This window comes from Ambystoma mexicanum, chromosome 6p, assembly GCF_040938575.1.
Source record: "Ambystoma mexicanum isolate Mex_15411 chromosome 6p, UKY_AmexF1_1, whole genome shotgun sequence".
In the NCBI taxonomy this organism is placed as follows: Eukaryota; Metazoa; Chordata; class Amphibia; order Caudata; family Ambystomatidae; genus Ambystoma; species Ambystoma mexicanum.
The window spans coordinates 1,197,780,172-1,197,797,068 of NC_090935.1; the positions used below are offsets into that span (position 1 = coordinate 1,197,780,172).

The 16,897-nt window shown below is 45.1% G+C and overlaps 1 protein-coding gene across 3 annotated transcripts in view; it reads left to right on the plus strand.

The window, feature by feature from the left end:
* The window catches only part of PCSK5 (proprotein convertase subtilisin/kexin type 5), a 1,619,480-nt gene that overhangs the window by 1,031,225 nt on the left and 571,358 nt on the right, over window positions 1-16,897 (plus strand). For all 3 annotated transcript variants that reach the window (XM_069625842.1, XM_069625844.1, XM_069625843.1), the window contains exon 18: window positions 1,439-1,542. In XM_069625842.1, coding sequence (XP_069481943.1) covers window positions 1,439-1,542 — 104 coding nt within the window. The remainder of the gene's footprint in view (window positions 1-1,438; window positions 1,543-16,897) is intronic.

Sequence of the window (16,897 nt, forward strand, 5' to 3'; positions counted from 1 at the left end):
TGTTCTGTATCCAACCCTCAGAGCAGAAGCAAACTCCTGCTCCACTGAAGGCTCCTGAAAAATAAGTGCTCAAAGTAAGCCTTTGAATGAGAAATGACATCATGAAAAGGAGCCAACGATGAATGCCGGATATTGACCTCTAACCTTTCTTGCCCAAACTATTGACCACCTGCCTGCATCCTATCGAATGTGGCATTTGTTTCTATCCCGTCGTAATGTATATCGACCACTCCAATCTCAATAGGCCCAAACCAGTGTTGAAGTAATTTGGACAGTGTGTCAACCTGAGAATCTGGGCGACTTGGCAACAATCCTTCCCAGCTCCCATCAGTAGTCGCCCTTGTCCTGCCATATTGAAGCCACTCAAGTATATCACTCATTTAGGGCTAACACAAAATAAATCCATATCATTTTATTGACCAAATGGATCAGCACGTTGCTGCAAGGGGGCATGTGGCACACAACAAAATACCTAAATAATACTTACCGACTAGGATTTTGTAACAAACTCCATTTCACCTACATGATGTCAAGTAAACTGTTTTGGCTAGCAATTAACCTATTACCAGTCAAGTTGCCATTTCAACATTGGGGAAGCTAGGTGCACTTGTACGCATTGTGTAGCATCCTACAGATCTGCTTACGACTCCGGTTTGTGATGGAGTGAACTTATTCACATACAAACTTAGATACATACTTAGAATGGTCTCAAGGCCCTTCTGTTTAGCAGTTACCATTTGTGGAGAAAAGTAATCCGTCTGCGTTTATGGCCAAGATATCCCATCTGCGTCTTAAGAAAAATCTGCTAGTGTTAGACTTTTAGAGATTAGGCTTTGTATGGAACACCTCTTGAAGAGAAATGAATGACAGAATATGGTTTGGCGATCAAACATAGACTTGCTTCTGTGTCGGCTTCTTCTTTTTTGGGTATGGCAAAGTAAATCATGCCTCAGGATATGTGCCTAATCCTTGCTGTAAATCGCTGCTTAGTCTTTGCCTTTTGTAGTCTTTTCTTTTATTGTGGAGGTTTACCATTGGTATGTTTTGTTGTAAGTCCCCAACGATACATTTGATCTTTCCCTTTGATAAGCACACGAATAGAGTGTTATAGATTACATAAATTATTTAATTACATATTCCAAATGTTGAGACCCGCCGTCATAGTTCATTTTGTTGGGGCATGGGTCACTGTTCTCCAATACATGCCTTGACAAAGTGCTTAAAACCCGCGGTTGGAGGTATTCACTGCTGAATATCACCCTTCTATGAAAGCCGAACAGGAAATGTTTATATGCAGCTATGTACCCACACATTGCCTTCTGATATGTTATAGCCGACGTATACAGAAGTCGTATGTAATTCTCTTTTTTTTTTTGCATGTTGGTCCAATTGTTTCAGTCTCTTGTACGACTCATGACTTCCATATTTTTTAAACCAGTTTACAGGGAACCAAGTGTGTCGTCAGCTGTGAAGATGGGACATTCTACAGTGTCAACAGGAAGGATTGCGAGCCGTGCCACCCATTTTGTGCTACCTGTGCAGGTACAGGACCTTGTTGCTTGCTCTTGCTGATGGCTTCTTCCACCAAGCTTAATAACACTACTTACTAATGCCTTACCAATGCGCTCTCACACTGAGGCTCACCTTCGGACTAGTTGATGGTAGATATTGATGTTATCCTTGGATGGAGGCCTGGGAATCAACTAGACATTATGCCACTTTATTAAAGAGGTATTAAAGTGTGGCCTCAGTCTAAAATGTACCTTGTATCCTATGGAATTCCTTCTTTTTTATGCACCAAGGGAGTGTTTTATGCCGGTGTGCTTAAATGTAGTAGCATGACAATCCCTCATCCAGTGAGAATTATTTGTTTGAAGGAAGGATTCCAACACATGCTGATGTTTAATGTAAATCATACAAGCAGTGTTATTTCATTGGCTATTGACTGTCAGTCGGGCCTGAAGATAACTCTAGCGCATTGGACGCACCCCATTATAAGGATCATTGATTATAGAATACTGTAGCCCAGTGCGTCTCAACCTGTGTGGTCCGCTTCAAAGGAGGCTTCTCCCCACGCTAAACTGACCCCAAGTCAGAGAAGAGAAAAAGTAAACTCAAGCGCTCCGAAAGACCAGTGACAATATGAGGTAAACGTTGAGTGACAGCATCATGCAGATGACGCACAACCGCCCATCAAAATCTCCCAGGGCAATATAAGTACAAGAAGCAATGCAAAGGGATTGCTAGAAACTCCCATCCCCTGAATTTGGTGAAGTGCCTTTACAGCCAACCCGCCTTATTCCGGGGCATGATTTGCGCACAATCCTCATCCTCCCTCCACACCCAGAAAGCCAGGCGTGCAGACATGCCCTCCGGGTAATGCATCTCGGGCATAGCCTGGGGCCACTGGCTGTGCATGCTGCCTAGGGCATGGCATGTGGCCTGATCTATCACAGCAGGGCCCCAGATGATCTAGGACTGAACTGCCTGAGAAAATTCATAATTTCTGGTGTCCTATGAAGATTAGAACATTGAATTCACTTGTATGTTATGTCATGGCGCTGCCACAATTTGACTTTACTGTAAACAGTGTTCCTTATAAAAACAAAAATAATTAAGCAAAGGTTTATTGGTTCATCACCGCTGAGAATATAAAATTATCAAAATTCAAATTTACATATAAGGGCAGACAGACGCTTTTTAGCAACCCCAAGCAGCTAAAATGGCCGTCCATCAACCAGTACAATTAATTGGCAAGCCTGCATATCAAATGTCCTATCACAAGACGAGACGTTCTACATAGTCGTGCAGTGTGAAGTGGAAAGGGTCTGCACAGTTATTCAATTTTCTGGACCAATAATCTGCAAGTTCAGGCTCTATAGAGGGAGTGACTCTTTGTGTACACCAGCAGTACATTTGTTGTTGCTGTGCCCATAATGTAAGCACATTGGATGCACTTTAACATGTGTGTACCGAAGTAAGCTTCAAGCACTTCTGTCTGGGTACGTGTCACATTGTGTACATTTGACATACAAGCTTGTGAAATCGTTTTTGTTTATTTCCACTTAAGTAACTAAAATAAGGCTACATTTGCAGTGTACATTTAGAAAACAGTGATCGCAACTCAGTGGTTTGAGTGCATTCCAGCTGCATATTAAACCCAGTGTTCTACTGGATATTGAGCTGCTCCTTATGCGTGTTCACCACCCGTGCCCTCTTTGGATTTGGTGATGGTTGATGAGTTTTGTAGATGTGATTATCCTAAACAAAAATGCATAAAAAATTGTGCCTGAACGCGGGCAGTTCTGCATGGACATCACATCCTTTAGAGTGCTTACGTGATAATTGCCCTTTGCTTTAGTGCTCTTACGTATCCACCAGACAATTGGTTTTAAGGCTGCTATCCAATCTTTGTTGTTCTTCATTTGTATGTGCTTGGTGGCTGGCAGGGATGCAGGGTTGGGACAGAGGTGGTCTGGGGGAGCAGGTGCCCTGGCCACCGGCTGCCTGCCCCTGATCTGTATGTGAAGGTGATGAGCTATATAACCAGCTGCTGAGCATCAATACCAGTTCTTTTGGGGAAGGGATGGGTATGGGTTTGTGGTGACCTTATATTATGTCCAACAGCTCCTTGGGTCCAGCTCTTAGGTTGAAGCCTGGTTATAGGAGCAGGCAGTGTGGCCTTTTAGGTCTTAGGATGCCTACAAATCTCTGTGAATGGGAGTTGTCAAGGCTGTGCCCTGTGTGCGTTCCCACACCTGTGCAAGTTGTCTCCTCTGATGCCTTGCTCGAACCGTAGTGAGTCACCAACTACTTTCTAGGGCCCGATTTCCCACGAATGGTCGAGATTTGGGACACTATTTAGCGAAATTAAACTGAAGGAGTATTGTCCTTCTAGACAGTGCAACAGTATAATCGGTGACGTCCTCCATTGGACAGCCTGCTGCTGTGCCCTCTCTTTGGCATTAATCTAGTTCATGGGCCTCCATAGCAGCTGATGGGGTTTGGTGCTTTCCACAAGACTTACTGCTGCCAAAACAGTATTTTCCCTTGAGTCGGTGTGGCTATTTGCCAGAGGGTGGTGGAAACCATTTATTATAGTGGCACTTAATAAATGTGCCCGCTTTTTGTGTGATCAGGTATCTGACCAACTTAAGAATTGCCATGGTGTTAGACAGTTTGGCTAATCTACCAAACATGGCAGCCTGGACTACCCACATACATTGCGATCAAGCTTATCCAGGCATAGGAGGTGCAAGTTGCAGTCCACCTATAGCTAGTGTGTACTGGAACTAGAGTTTAAAGTACTCCACACTGCCGTGGGGTATTTCTCCAACTGTTATTTTGTTCGACCCTTATAGATGCAGTTTGGGCAAGTGTGTCGGCAAACATATTGATCAATTGCAGTAGCTTGGCAGCCATTGTTGTGCACTCTGATGCTCAGCGTGTCCTTCAGTGTACATGGATACGTTGTACTTGGTCCAAATAAACCCAATAGGAAAGGCTAAATCATATTGTCTGGCCTTTGGTGCTTGTCCTTTAATGCCCATGCATTTATTTAAACATAAGGGCTACTTCTGAAGTCTTCATTCAATTGGGCTAATCACAATAAAAATATCAATGTTTCCTGCAGAAATGACAACGGTCCAGATGTGGACCCTATGATTCTTTGAGTGCCTTTAGACCATGATACCGGAGGTCAGCAGAACTCTCCCAAAGAAGTGAGGCAGAGCCCAGAAGCCACTATCTTGAATTGACCAGAGACCGCTTGTGATGGGATTATAGTCTCGGGAGGATAGCTCAGGGGCAACGTGCTCGTCTTGGAAGCAAGACGACATGGAGCAACTTGGGTTCGATCCACTGGTCCTTGCTTAGAAACCTCTGGGTATTAAGCGCATTATAAATACCCATTCGTATCATATCATATTCATTCATTGACTTTGATCTAACACGGTCCCTCTGAGCCTCTTCCCCATTCAGATGCTGTTCAGCATTTGGGCTTTTGTGGCCTCTTTAAAATCTCTCCCATTTCACTGCACAGGGCAACTCACCGCATCCACACTGCAGCCATAGTATGGGGGTCGGGGAAACCCCCACACCACCCCTTTTTGCCATTCCCCATTTGCCCTGTGCCTTTCTCCGGGGGCCAGCCCGTGTTCCCGTAGCGAGGCCTACACCTGCTGCAGTGAGCTGTCTCACTGTAAAATGCCTGCGATGGCTTGGGGAAATCCTCTTTCTTAAGGTTGTCAAAGCAGTATAGCAATGCCTTTCCCAGTTGTTTTACTTTATAAAATAGGAGGGGCAAATATAGGGTGAGAAACGTCTATTGCAGAGGTTTCTACAGAGGGGCTCATGCATTCTGGTGTGCGCTGTGCATTCTAGTGATGCAACTTGGGTAATCTGTGGTTTCCCCAATCAGTTACTTCAACCACCTTTTGTATGACTACTGTTTATTGTACGACCAGCATACATATATACATATGTCTATGGTTGGGGTTATGGGGTGGGGGAAGGGAGAGGGTATATGATTAACCCCCCCCCTCCATTGATGGCTATCTAAGCATGCTGCTGAGAGTGAGCAGGCTGCTTCAAGCTGCTATCACCTGTCATAGACTCCTCAAAGAACCCTCCAACTTCCACTCCACAGACGGTTCACAGGTTTTACTGATTTCTTCGACAGGGTGCTGGTGCATTCCTCAATCTCTCATCTAGAAATAGTGGTTTTCACCCTAACATGGGTATCCCTAGTCCGGGGGATGGTTAGATAGCGAACATTGACCCCTATTGTCCATTCTCTAGATTGGTAGACATGAAAGCCAAAAGACAATTGCGTTCTCTCTCTAGACTCCCTCTGAGACTTTCTTAACTAGCCCTACACTGTCAATCTTGCTTGTAACTAAAAGGTAAGGTAATGTGCCTTGCAAACACTCTAACTTACTCATTCCTCTTCCTTCCATACCCAATGTTCCGCTCCCTTTCTGACTGTCACTGCCTCTCAGTACTCTCCTGTATCGAACTCCAACCACCTTCTCTCCGTCTTCTCCTTGGGTCCTTCTCCTCTGCTAATGTCTCTCACTCCTGCTTCCTGCCTCCAGCATTCAATGTTATAACAACCATCCTCCACACTACTGCCCCCACCTCCACACTATTATGCATCACCCCACCTTTTACTCGGTCATTACTTCTCACACTTTTCAATGACTCCATTTGCTTCTTCTAACACAACCTAGTTTGCATGCACTCTCTCAATACAGTAGCCCTTGCACTCACCAACAAATAACTCGCCTTTTATCCAAGTCGCCTCCACGCTTCAATTCACTGTTCTTCCTCCTGCTGGTCTCTTGGTCTGCCCCCCCCCGCCTCTTACGTCCTCCAAATAACCCACACCTTCCTGCTTCCTGTGTCTCTTCTTGTCCACCCACCTTCTTTCTTTGGATTACTGGCCCGGTCTTCCTCATCCAGGAAGTGTACAAACAGAAGTAGTTTAAAATAGTAGGTTAAGCCCTGCACCTTTCTCCATGCGGGACACCCCCTCCCCCATGGGGTAGCAATGGTGGCCCACACTGCACAGTGTCCACATTCATGTTAGGGGGGCTGTGGGCCGACTTCAACCACAGAAAGTGCAGTCTTGTCTGGTGATTGCCGTTCTGACGTTCGTCCCTGGTGATCTACGGTGACTGCAGCTGCTTTTCCGCTGCACATGCTGGGGAGAAGTTCATGGCATGCCAGATAACCTTGGAAGCTCTCCGCTTTTCCTTTTGCTGCCTCTGCCCGTTTGTCAGGGTGGAGATTCTGGCACTGAACTGTGGGTAGCATGGGGCATTGATGGGTTGTGCCCTCCACCTTCTCACCACACGGCTGCAGTGCTGACTTTGGATTTTAGAAAAAAGGGAAGAAACTTGGCCATCATTAGCGCCAAGAGGCCTGGGGTGTTGCAAGTGGTTTCTGCCCATGTATAAACTGATACTAGGGCAGGGGGCAGTAATTGGGACACTCAACTGCTACCATCCCCTACGGGTTAGCGCTGGCTCTGGCTTGCACCTTGGTAGGCCTCCCACCCCAGGCGGAGCAGGGTTCCTATGCCCTTGGGTCAAAGGCAGTTTACTGACCTTGTTTCCCAGTCCAATGTGCGAGATCTGCAGAGGTAGTTTGGTATCAGAGGGGGAGGCAGTGCTCTCTGAGCCGTCAGACTTTCTGTTTTGGCTTCGACCTAATTCGATCAGATCTTCCAGCATCAAAGTGGTTATTAACCCGCCAAAAGAGAGATTGACTTGAGTTGCTGCTTGAAAGCCATCCCTCGTTTTCTGATTTATTTTCCACAAGTCCTGGTAATGCTACAAAAAGCCAGCAGTAGGTTCTTGTATCAATAGCCTGGCCAGTGCTTCTCACTAGGCTTCCACACAATAGAACGGCATACACTCAGTCGATTCAAACCTCTATCCCAATCGTGTAGACCCCATTGCACCCGCCTCTACAATTTTAATGTCTCAATGAAATTCTCCAAAATCTTTAAATCATGCAGTCTGTTAGAGCAAGATGCAGAACATCAAACTTTTTTCTCTGAATTTCAGAGGGTTTTATTGACATAACTTAACCATTGTGTCTCTTTAACAAGCTTTGTTTCACTAAATGTGAACGTTTTTTATAACTGAAGATGTTTCATGATGTTCCAGTACTTCATGTAACTTAACTTATTTTTTGCAGCACTTTCTGATCTGTGATATTTTGAGCAGCACATGTTGGGGATGCTAGTCATGGTTGAATAGTCTTGAGCATTCATGACCCCGGCCCCACAAGCCACTATCAATTTCCACTGGACATAGCCTGCAGCCTGGTCCAGTCTCCAATATGCCCCCATCGTGGCATTGGGGGCCACTATCCATGGCGTGTGGCCCTGGACACTGGCCACAATTCCTGGGGCATGGGCTTAAGCCCTATTGCAACCCCTGCCAACCGATCTATATTACAAATTTAGCAGGGCAACCTAACCATAACCTGCTTTTAACACATTCAGTGAATTTCAATGCTTTTTATAACTGAAAATATTTCATTCTGTTCCAGCACTTTATGTAAATTATTAAAATGTCCTCTTTAAAATACAAAAAACAACTATAAAGTTCCTTTAACATCTATTTTTCAGTGCACACTGACATCATCACTTTGAGCAACACATGCTGGGGATGCAAGTTATGGCTGGAGTGCCTTCAGTTCAGCCAAGCTCCATGCGCTCCAAAACACCCACCATAGCCACTGGACCTAGCTGCAGCCTGCGCACTCCCCATTATAGCATAATGGGACCGTCGGCTACGGTCCACAGCCACTGGGCCGGCCTCCAGCCAGGTTCAGTGCCCACTATACCCCAATTGTGAGACCAGGGATCAATGTACACGTCTTGTGGCCCTGGTAACTGGCCACAGTCCCTGGGCCATAAGATTCAGCCATGCGGTTTCAACTGCAGGTATGACAGAATTTTCTTTCCCATTGAAGTCAATCTGAATTGTTAAGGTTTTGGGTACCCTCCTCTTTGCGCCCAATATATTTTTTGGAATGTTTTGTGCAGATTTGTGAAATGGTGCAAAAGTTATAACCCAAAAAGTGCTCTTGCAACCTAGAGAGCATCTGAACCATAACTACATATCTATAATACATATGTAAAATGTGTCAAGTTCGTGAACCTTTAACAATGTCCCCAAACATCTTAAATAGTTGCTAACTGAAGTCCAGCTTCATAGACTTTGCAAATCCTTGTAACATTCCCTCTGGCATCCGTAGGCCCCGCTCAGGCAGTCACATGGAACTAGAACTTCTTAAACAATGGTTGTTGGTTGCAGAGGATATGCTCCTAAATTCACAGTAGTGAATGGTGGCTCTTTTTCTGAGTAAGAGATTTGCTCTGATGATCTCCTGGTCCTAGTATGGTGACTGCAAAGGGAGCCTGTGTTCACATCGCCTTCCTGCTGCGCAGTGGAGACGGTTTAGCCTTTTAGGCTTTCTTCCTAGTGTTGCCCGAGGAGATGGGCCTGATTCTATCTGCCAATATAAGTACTCTGATCCCACTCCTTGCCAAGGAGCTGCAACACTTTGTTCTTTTGCACTGAGCTAGAGAGCTACCTGCCATAGAGACATCTGCGGGCTGGAACATTAAAGATATTCACGAGAGTAACACCAAAAAAAAAACATACCAGGAAACTCCATCAGCAGATCCCTTGCCTTTGTTGCCAGACTTCTAGCTTTCAACACAATGGATGATATGTTGGGTGAAAATAACTTGGTTCCCGGAGGTGAAGTTCTTGGGTGAGCCCCGTCACTTAGCTGTTGGAAAGGGTGCCCACCGTTCCCCTTATCTGCTCAGTGACGGCGCTTGGCTAGTGCCCAGAAAGGAACCTGTGTGATCCACATTGTTTGAATTAGTAGTAGACGGGTCTTAACAAACCAGCTTCATCTTTGCCATAGCCTTTGCACCATGCTTCCAAAAAGGCGTGTCTGTCACTCACTGCAGATGAAAGGGGCGTGACTGCGGGTGAGCCCAGCATTGAGGAGCTCAGCAACCTAGGTCTTGAGGCCCTAGGATGTCCGCATCTGGAAGTCCTCCTCTGTGCTAAATGGGCATCTAGAAGAATACACTTACGGAAATATAGCAGACTTCTAAAGGAAGACAGACGGGGAATTCGCAAAGGCCCTTGACTCGTGTGTTGGGTTGTTAAGATATCTTTCTTGTGTGTGACAAAAGCGGGGCGTCAGTATCGTTAAGTGACGGCTCTGCCTCCCAACAATTCATTTCTATTAAACTCCTGCCCAATCGCTACCCTTTTAATAGCCCCCTGACGCTAATTTTGTCCGCCCCAAAGCACTCATTAATTAATATTTTATAATGCGCTTATTACCAGAGTCATGTCTCTAAATGCGGGGCGGGGATTCGAACCTGTGTTGCTCTGCTTTGCCTCGCTTCCAAGACGCGCGCTTTGCCCAAGAGCTATCCTGCCATCCCTTATTAGGCTGAATTTCCCTTTCTGGCTTAAACATTGGGTGTGGTTGGACTAGATGGTGCCCACATATTCCGAGAAAGATGAGTCTAAACTCTCGGGAAACAAACTCCATTCGCTGTACTATGTAATGGGCTCTGAATGTCCTGTTCGTATTGTTTCCTAGAAGTTCTTGACAGGAAAAAAACTCTGCCTCTATGCTGCATTCTGTGCCTATGCGCGAACTGAACGCTGGGCTTTCAAGCTTCCTGGGGCTATTATTGCATGGGGGTCTTACGTGACTATTCGTTTCCTGTAAAGAATTACGGGAATGCTTGTTAAATCTTTTCGAGAGAATTATGGCCGTTTTCATAGAAAAATGTTACTTGTGAGAACAGCACTGGTATTTAATTTGCTTTTTTTAAAATTTTCAACGAAGTCTTATTTTTTTCTCTAGCAGCTTTCTTTAGCTGTGCACACGTTGGGAGTAATGAGTGCTACCCGCGTCTCTATCCAGCGAGAGTCTGTAACAGGCCGCCCGTCTGTTCTTCAGGAAATGCTGCTTTGAACAAGCTGTGCGCGTCCTCTGCAGGGCAATCCAAGCGCTTCTCGAGGGAGGCTGCCCCTGCCTCACTGTGGATCACCATGTCTCCCACTTACCGCCACGTGGGAGTCGCGCTCCAAAGGTGCAATTGTGCATCTTCTGATTGTCCAGCAGAAGCCCTAGTGGACCACTCTGTGTGTGAATGCTCGCTGCTATGCATGGCGAGCTGCATGCTGTAACCACTGATGAGTCTACACGTGACGGGGCCTTCCTATAAAGACATAGACATACAGAGTCTCAGTTCCATGCTTGAACAAAAGAGGAGGATTGGGGGGGGGGAGAGGCGGGGGGGTTTACACGCATTTTCAAAATAAAAAAACCGGCACAGGCCACGGAGTTAAAAGTAGGATTACAATTGGACAGCGGCTTCCATGACTACTACACATAAGCAGTGGCGAAAAAGGTTGTGTGGGTCCGGACATTCCCCTAGAAATAAACTCTGCAGGTGTGACTGTGACCGTAAGCATGTCAAAAACAAAAGAGCGTTTGCTCTAATTGCAATTCCAGGTTTGGCGAGAGCCCAGCCGCCAAGAACTTTGTGGCACAAATCAGTTAATGTATGTGGCTGTTAACCGGAAGGTTCAGGGGGTTGTATCCCAACCCCGTAATTACAGAGGGACTGGCATAAGTGTTAAAAGGTATAATAGTTTGGTAATTTTACTTTGTGATGTATAACTCTTGTGTTGAATTGTTTCAAAACTAGCATTGTGCACGTTGATGTGAAGAGTTCTACTCTCCCTACAGTCGCAGCTGGGATTCTGCTGGGGGTTACCCTGCCTTTCCCCATAATCAGATTGAATTCTATTTTGTACAATCTAGGTATACAGAGCCCAATTTCTAGACATTTCCAGCAAAACCAGGGGCATCTTGTCACCCAATTAAAAAGCCATCAAGTCTTTTCTTGGAATTCTGGGATCTGTGGTCCTAAATGTACAATAGGAAATAAAAACTGCAAGCCTCAGAGTAACAAGGAAAAGAAAAAAACAGCACTGGATGGCTTCTGACACTTGGGAATGGCTTGTCATGGTCGTCTTTACTGCTTCTGGGAAGATCTTGCTGTACTCATTTCGACTTCTACCGAACGTGTTAATACTTCAGCCAACACCACTATCACCGTCCACCTAGTCTACCGCCCTCCAGGCCCCATAGCCGACTTTTATGAAAATCTCATGCATCTCCTAAGTGACAACCTTAAAACTTCCTCCAAAACACTCCTCCTAGTTGACCTCAACCTAGTCCTAAACGATCCCAAGGACAAACCAGCCAAAGCACTAGCCCAAGCCCTTCTTGACCTTGGGTTCCAGCAAAGAAATCTCACACCCACACATTGCAAAGGTTGCACCCTCAATTGGGTAGCTGACCACAACTGCAAAGTAGATGTCATTTCCAACACGCCTATTCCCCGGTCTGACCACCACCTCGTCCATTTCTTCATTCCCACATGCACCAACCCACCCACAAATTTCCCACACACTAGCCAGAAGTGCCCGTAACCTAATCAAACAAAATATCCTCCCCTTCCTAGACATACCCTCCCTCCTTCTCCCCACCTCCACAGACCCCACTGTACTCGCAGCAACATACATCTCCATTATGGAATCTTCCATTGAAGCAATCGCACCTCTACAGAACAAAAAAGCCAAAAAAATAACACAACAACACTTGGTTCACTACTCAACTCAAGGAACTCCGAACACAAAAACAGAGAGCACTAAAGAACTGGCAAGCCTCCCCACAGGATGCCACGCTAGTAGCCCACAAATCCATTGCCGCGAGCTACAAAAAAAGCCATATTAACCTCCAAATCCTCCTACAACAATAGAACCACCAACGCCACATCCGAAACCAAAGAACTCTTTGCCATCTAAAGAACTTTCCAGCCCAGCCACCAATTCCTTAGAAATCCCCAAAGATGTAGCATGGTGCACCAGTGTGCAAACAGCCTTAATAAGTAAAATCGAGCTCCTGCAGGGCAAGATCATGGAACATCATAAAAACCTCCCCAAACGCATCAATCTCACATCTTGCTCTGAAATCGAGACCAACCCACTCAAAATTAAAGCACTCTCCTTCAGGGAAGTCACAACACCTTAAGTAATAGAAATAGTCAAAAACATCAAGCCCTCTAACTGCAAAGACGACGCGTGTCCGGCTAAACTAGTCAAAGACTGCACCGAAACCTTAGCCACATTTCTTAAAACCTTCATCAATGCCTCCTGTAACTCAAACACAGTCCCGGATTGCTTAAAAGAAGCATGGGTACGTCCACTACTGAAGAAACCCACACTAGATCCCGAAATAGCCACCAACTACAGGCCCATCACCACCCTACCATTTCTAGTCAAGATTCTGTATAAGGTGGCATATACACAAATACAAAAATTCCTAGAAGAAAATAAAATACTAGGCAAAAGGCAATCGGAATTCCATCCTGGTCCTGGTCATGGAGCAGAATCTGCACTACTAGACTTAAAAATACAACTCAGAGATATCATGGACAAAGGCAAACGCGCACTCCTCCTTCTATTAGATCTGGCCGCTGCCTTTGACCTCGTCAACCATGGCAAGCAACTAAAAAACGCAGCCCACTTCTCTCCAGAAGCCACAGCCTGGATTGATTTCTTCCTCCGTGGTAGACTCATGAGTTGACTCGCCCTCTGCCCCACCCACCACCATACACTGTGGAGTACCACAAGTTTCTTGCACAGCACCCACTTTATACAACATTTTCACTCGTCCACTGTTTAATGACCTTGACAGTTGCAACATAGCCTACACCAACTATGCTGACGACACACAAGTCTTAATCCCTCTCACCGACATCTATGAACAAGATGCAGCTACCCTAACCAACATCTACGCTGCTATCCAAACCTGGATGGCAGCCAATGGACTCTGTCTCAACTGAGATAAGACAGAGATCCTTGTGGTAGGGACCAAAGAAACGCTAAACAAACTATCACCACAGTACAACTCCTTCACTGTCGACAACACCGCTATCACAGTATCCTCAGCAGTAAAAACACTAGGGGTATATCTTGACACCTCCTTATCTATGACCCGACAGGTTAATGCCATAGCCTCGTCTGCAGCACTCACCACTAAAATCATTAACGCAGTCAAACCCTTCCTTTCAATACAAAACTGTCTATCCATTGCCAGAGCCACTGTTGGCACCAAAATTGACTACTGCAACGCACTCTTCCTGGGCACCTCTGCCAAAAACCTACAAAGACTACAAGTTAAGCAAACAATGCCCTTAGAGCTGCGCTAAGTATCCCCAAAAGGGAACACACATCTCAAGCAAGAAAAGACGCACACTGGCTTCCAGTCAAGGAGCGCATTCTTTTCAGAACGCTGGCAATTACACACAAGTGCCTCTCACTCAATGCTCCCCCTTAACTATCCGAAAGGACCACCCCCTGCACGTCCTCCAGACCCACCAGATCTCACCTAACCAACCAGATCTACGTCCCCTCCTTCAAAAGAACCAAAGTAGGTGGCGCCAGTTTCCAATACTTGGCACCAAAAAACTGGAACGCCCTCCCTACAGCTCTGAGAAATGAAAAATCATATTCTGTTTTCAGAAAAATGCTCAAAACGAAACTGTTTAAGCATTCTGCATAAATACCTGAACACCAACTCAGTGTTCCACTGTAACCCTTGTAAGGAACTTGTAATCTTGCACGTCTGTAACTTTGTATGTAACTAAAGTATGTAATCAACAAGCCTACTGTAACAAGCGCTACAATGTCCTAGGGCCGCCCGGCGCTATACAAAACAAAACAAATACAAATAAATAAATAAACTTCCTGTTTATCCAAAAGAGTTACCCCTGTGCTCATTAATTGTATTAGTGGGTGTCCTGAAATAGTTAAGACGTACAGGAACTCTGCTTTGTGACGTATCTTAAGGCACCTTTCTCACCTTTGTACATAGTGTTAAAGTGTATTTCATTATAATATGTCACTGTTTGGTAACTCAACCAGCAATTGACCACTTGTGAATGTGTCCAACTTCATCGCCTCTGCTAAGCACTCAAACCTATCCTCTATTCTAATTCTCCTTGACCTGTCTGCTGCCTTTGACACTGTCGATCACCCTGATCTCCTTAATACTCTTGTTGTTCTTGGGATTCGGGACTAAGCCCTTACCTGGATTGAATCCTACCTTGCACCTCACCAATTCTGTCTCCTGGAGCAACTGCACCTCTCAACTAACTCCTCTAGGTGTTGGTGTTCCACAAGGCTCTGTCTTGGGTCCGCTCCTCTTTACAATACACTTATGCTTTTGTGGCACTAATCTCCTCCTTTAGGTTCTTGTACCAACTCTTCCCAGATGACACCCAAATCTTTTTCCCTTTTCCTAAACTCTCCTCTTATCCCTCCATCAAAATTTCCAACTGTCTCTTGCCATTAAATATTGTATGGCATTGGACTCTCTGATGTTAAACTGTACCAAAAAAGAGGTACTTTTCTTCCCTGTCAAAGGCTCCCTCTCTTCCTCTGCCTATCCAGTTCCCACCTGACACACTCCACTACTCTTCTTCAGCTAGAAACCTTGGCGTCCTCTGACTGTGAACCGGGACAGCTGACCCAGCCCTTTAAGATGAGGTAGCAATAACTTTGTGATGAATGGGGCTGCAGAAGTTACTCAAACATCAATAATCAAAACGACTCAGGAAGCTGGCAAAGATGACTGTTTTAATATCAATTATCTAAAACGGAGTACAACGGCCATCAATGGACGTCTCATAGCATGGTGTCTCATTTTGCTTCAGAAAAAACATGATACTTATAGTAAAAACTCGTCATTGATGACGTTAACCTGCGTACTTACTAAAGTCATCCTACGTGCCAAACTACAAAAACCTAGTGGCAAATGTGATAGGCTTAAAAGGAACATCTAGATATACGTTCCATACTAATCTAGAAAGTGATAGGCTCCTTAACATCAGGTGGGACTACTAAGCCCATCCTGTAAACAAGTCACTATGAACGTCACTAAATACAAGACGTCCCATTGGTTACACAAACTATAGGGCTCTCAATCACGTGGCACCCTACCATTGGTTAGCACTCTTACATTTATCAATACTTTTCCACCCATGTTAGCAGCACGCAAGCTGGACTTCCAGGTGCTGGTGAGCTGGTCATAACCATAGCTTCCCACCAATTAGCGTATCATCTCTCATCACCGAGGGGTCTGCAAGTAAATTAAGCCTTTGAACTTGGCCTTGGAAATGTTCTTAGCTCTGGAAAATACAGGGGAATAAAGGCACCCTCTGCCTCTCTGCGTAGGCGTGGTTTGTCATGTTTGTCCAGTTCCATTCATTCACGTGACTGAAGACCACAAATTTGAGCTCTGGTGCATTTAAAATACTGCTATTTAATGAAACTCTGACGTCTTTGTTTTCTTCCATGCCTTCTGAACAGGAGTTTCATTCTTTCACCCGATTGTAACAGTCTGCTCATTCCAGTCCGACAAGACCTTGGCTTCTTGGGGCTGAACCAGCCTCGCCTTTCTTAGATTCACTTCTGTAATTTCATTGTTTTTCAACTGCGACACACTAGAAAAAAGGGACTTCTTTCTCTGGCCCAGCTCTGCTATAATACGTAGTGCAAACATCCATTTGTCACTTGATTCCTATATATGTATACATTGGCGCATGCCGCGATCTTTTCACTACTTAGCTACCCTCAAGAATACTTGGTCTGCTTGTATCTGTACATGTGTAAAATGACTTGATATCTTTGTTGTTTCTGTAGCACAAGTGTCTTCACCTCAAGCCCGAAATGTCACTTATCTTTGAGACTTTCTTGATGCCTTATATAATATCTATATTCTCTTGTATCTGCCTCAATTCTCAGTGCATCAGTATTCCTTCGTATGATGTCACCAATCTGCTCTTTCATTCATTGGTCCTGCTTCTTCTGGGATTTTATTCAAATGACCATCATATTGTCTTGTATGCAGGTATGGCTTTCTCAATGGGAACCTTGCATCCAGGATTCTCCTTGGTATCGGTATTTTCACTGGTACCGCATGTGTCTCAACCGCTGGTTCCCAACATATAGGCAATATGGGTGAGTTGGTTGAGCTGGGGGTACTTGACTCCTTCTCTACTTTCATCTCCAATACTGGAACAGCTGATTGACACATCCTGCTAAATGTCAGAAAAATGAGGCACCAACTTCCTTTCAACACTGCCAACCATCTCTTTACCATTCCTGTCTTCTCTAAACTGCCAGCATTCTCTTTTGGTCTCCCCAGCTATGATCTCTGTCCTCTCGACAACATTATTAACTTTGCTACCAGCACTCTTTCAACT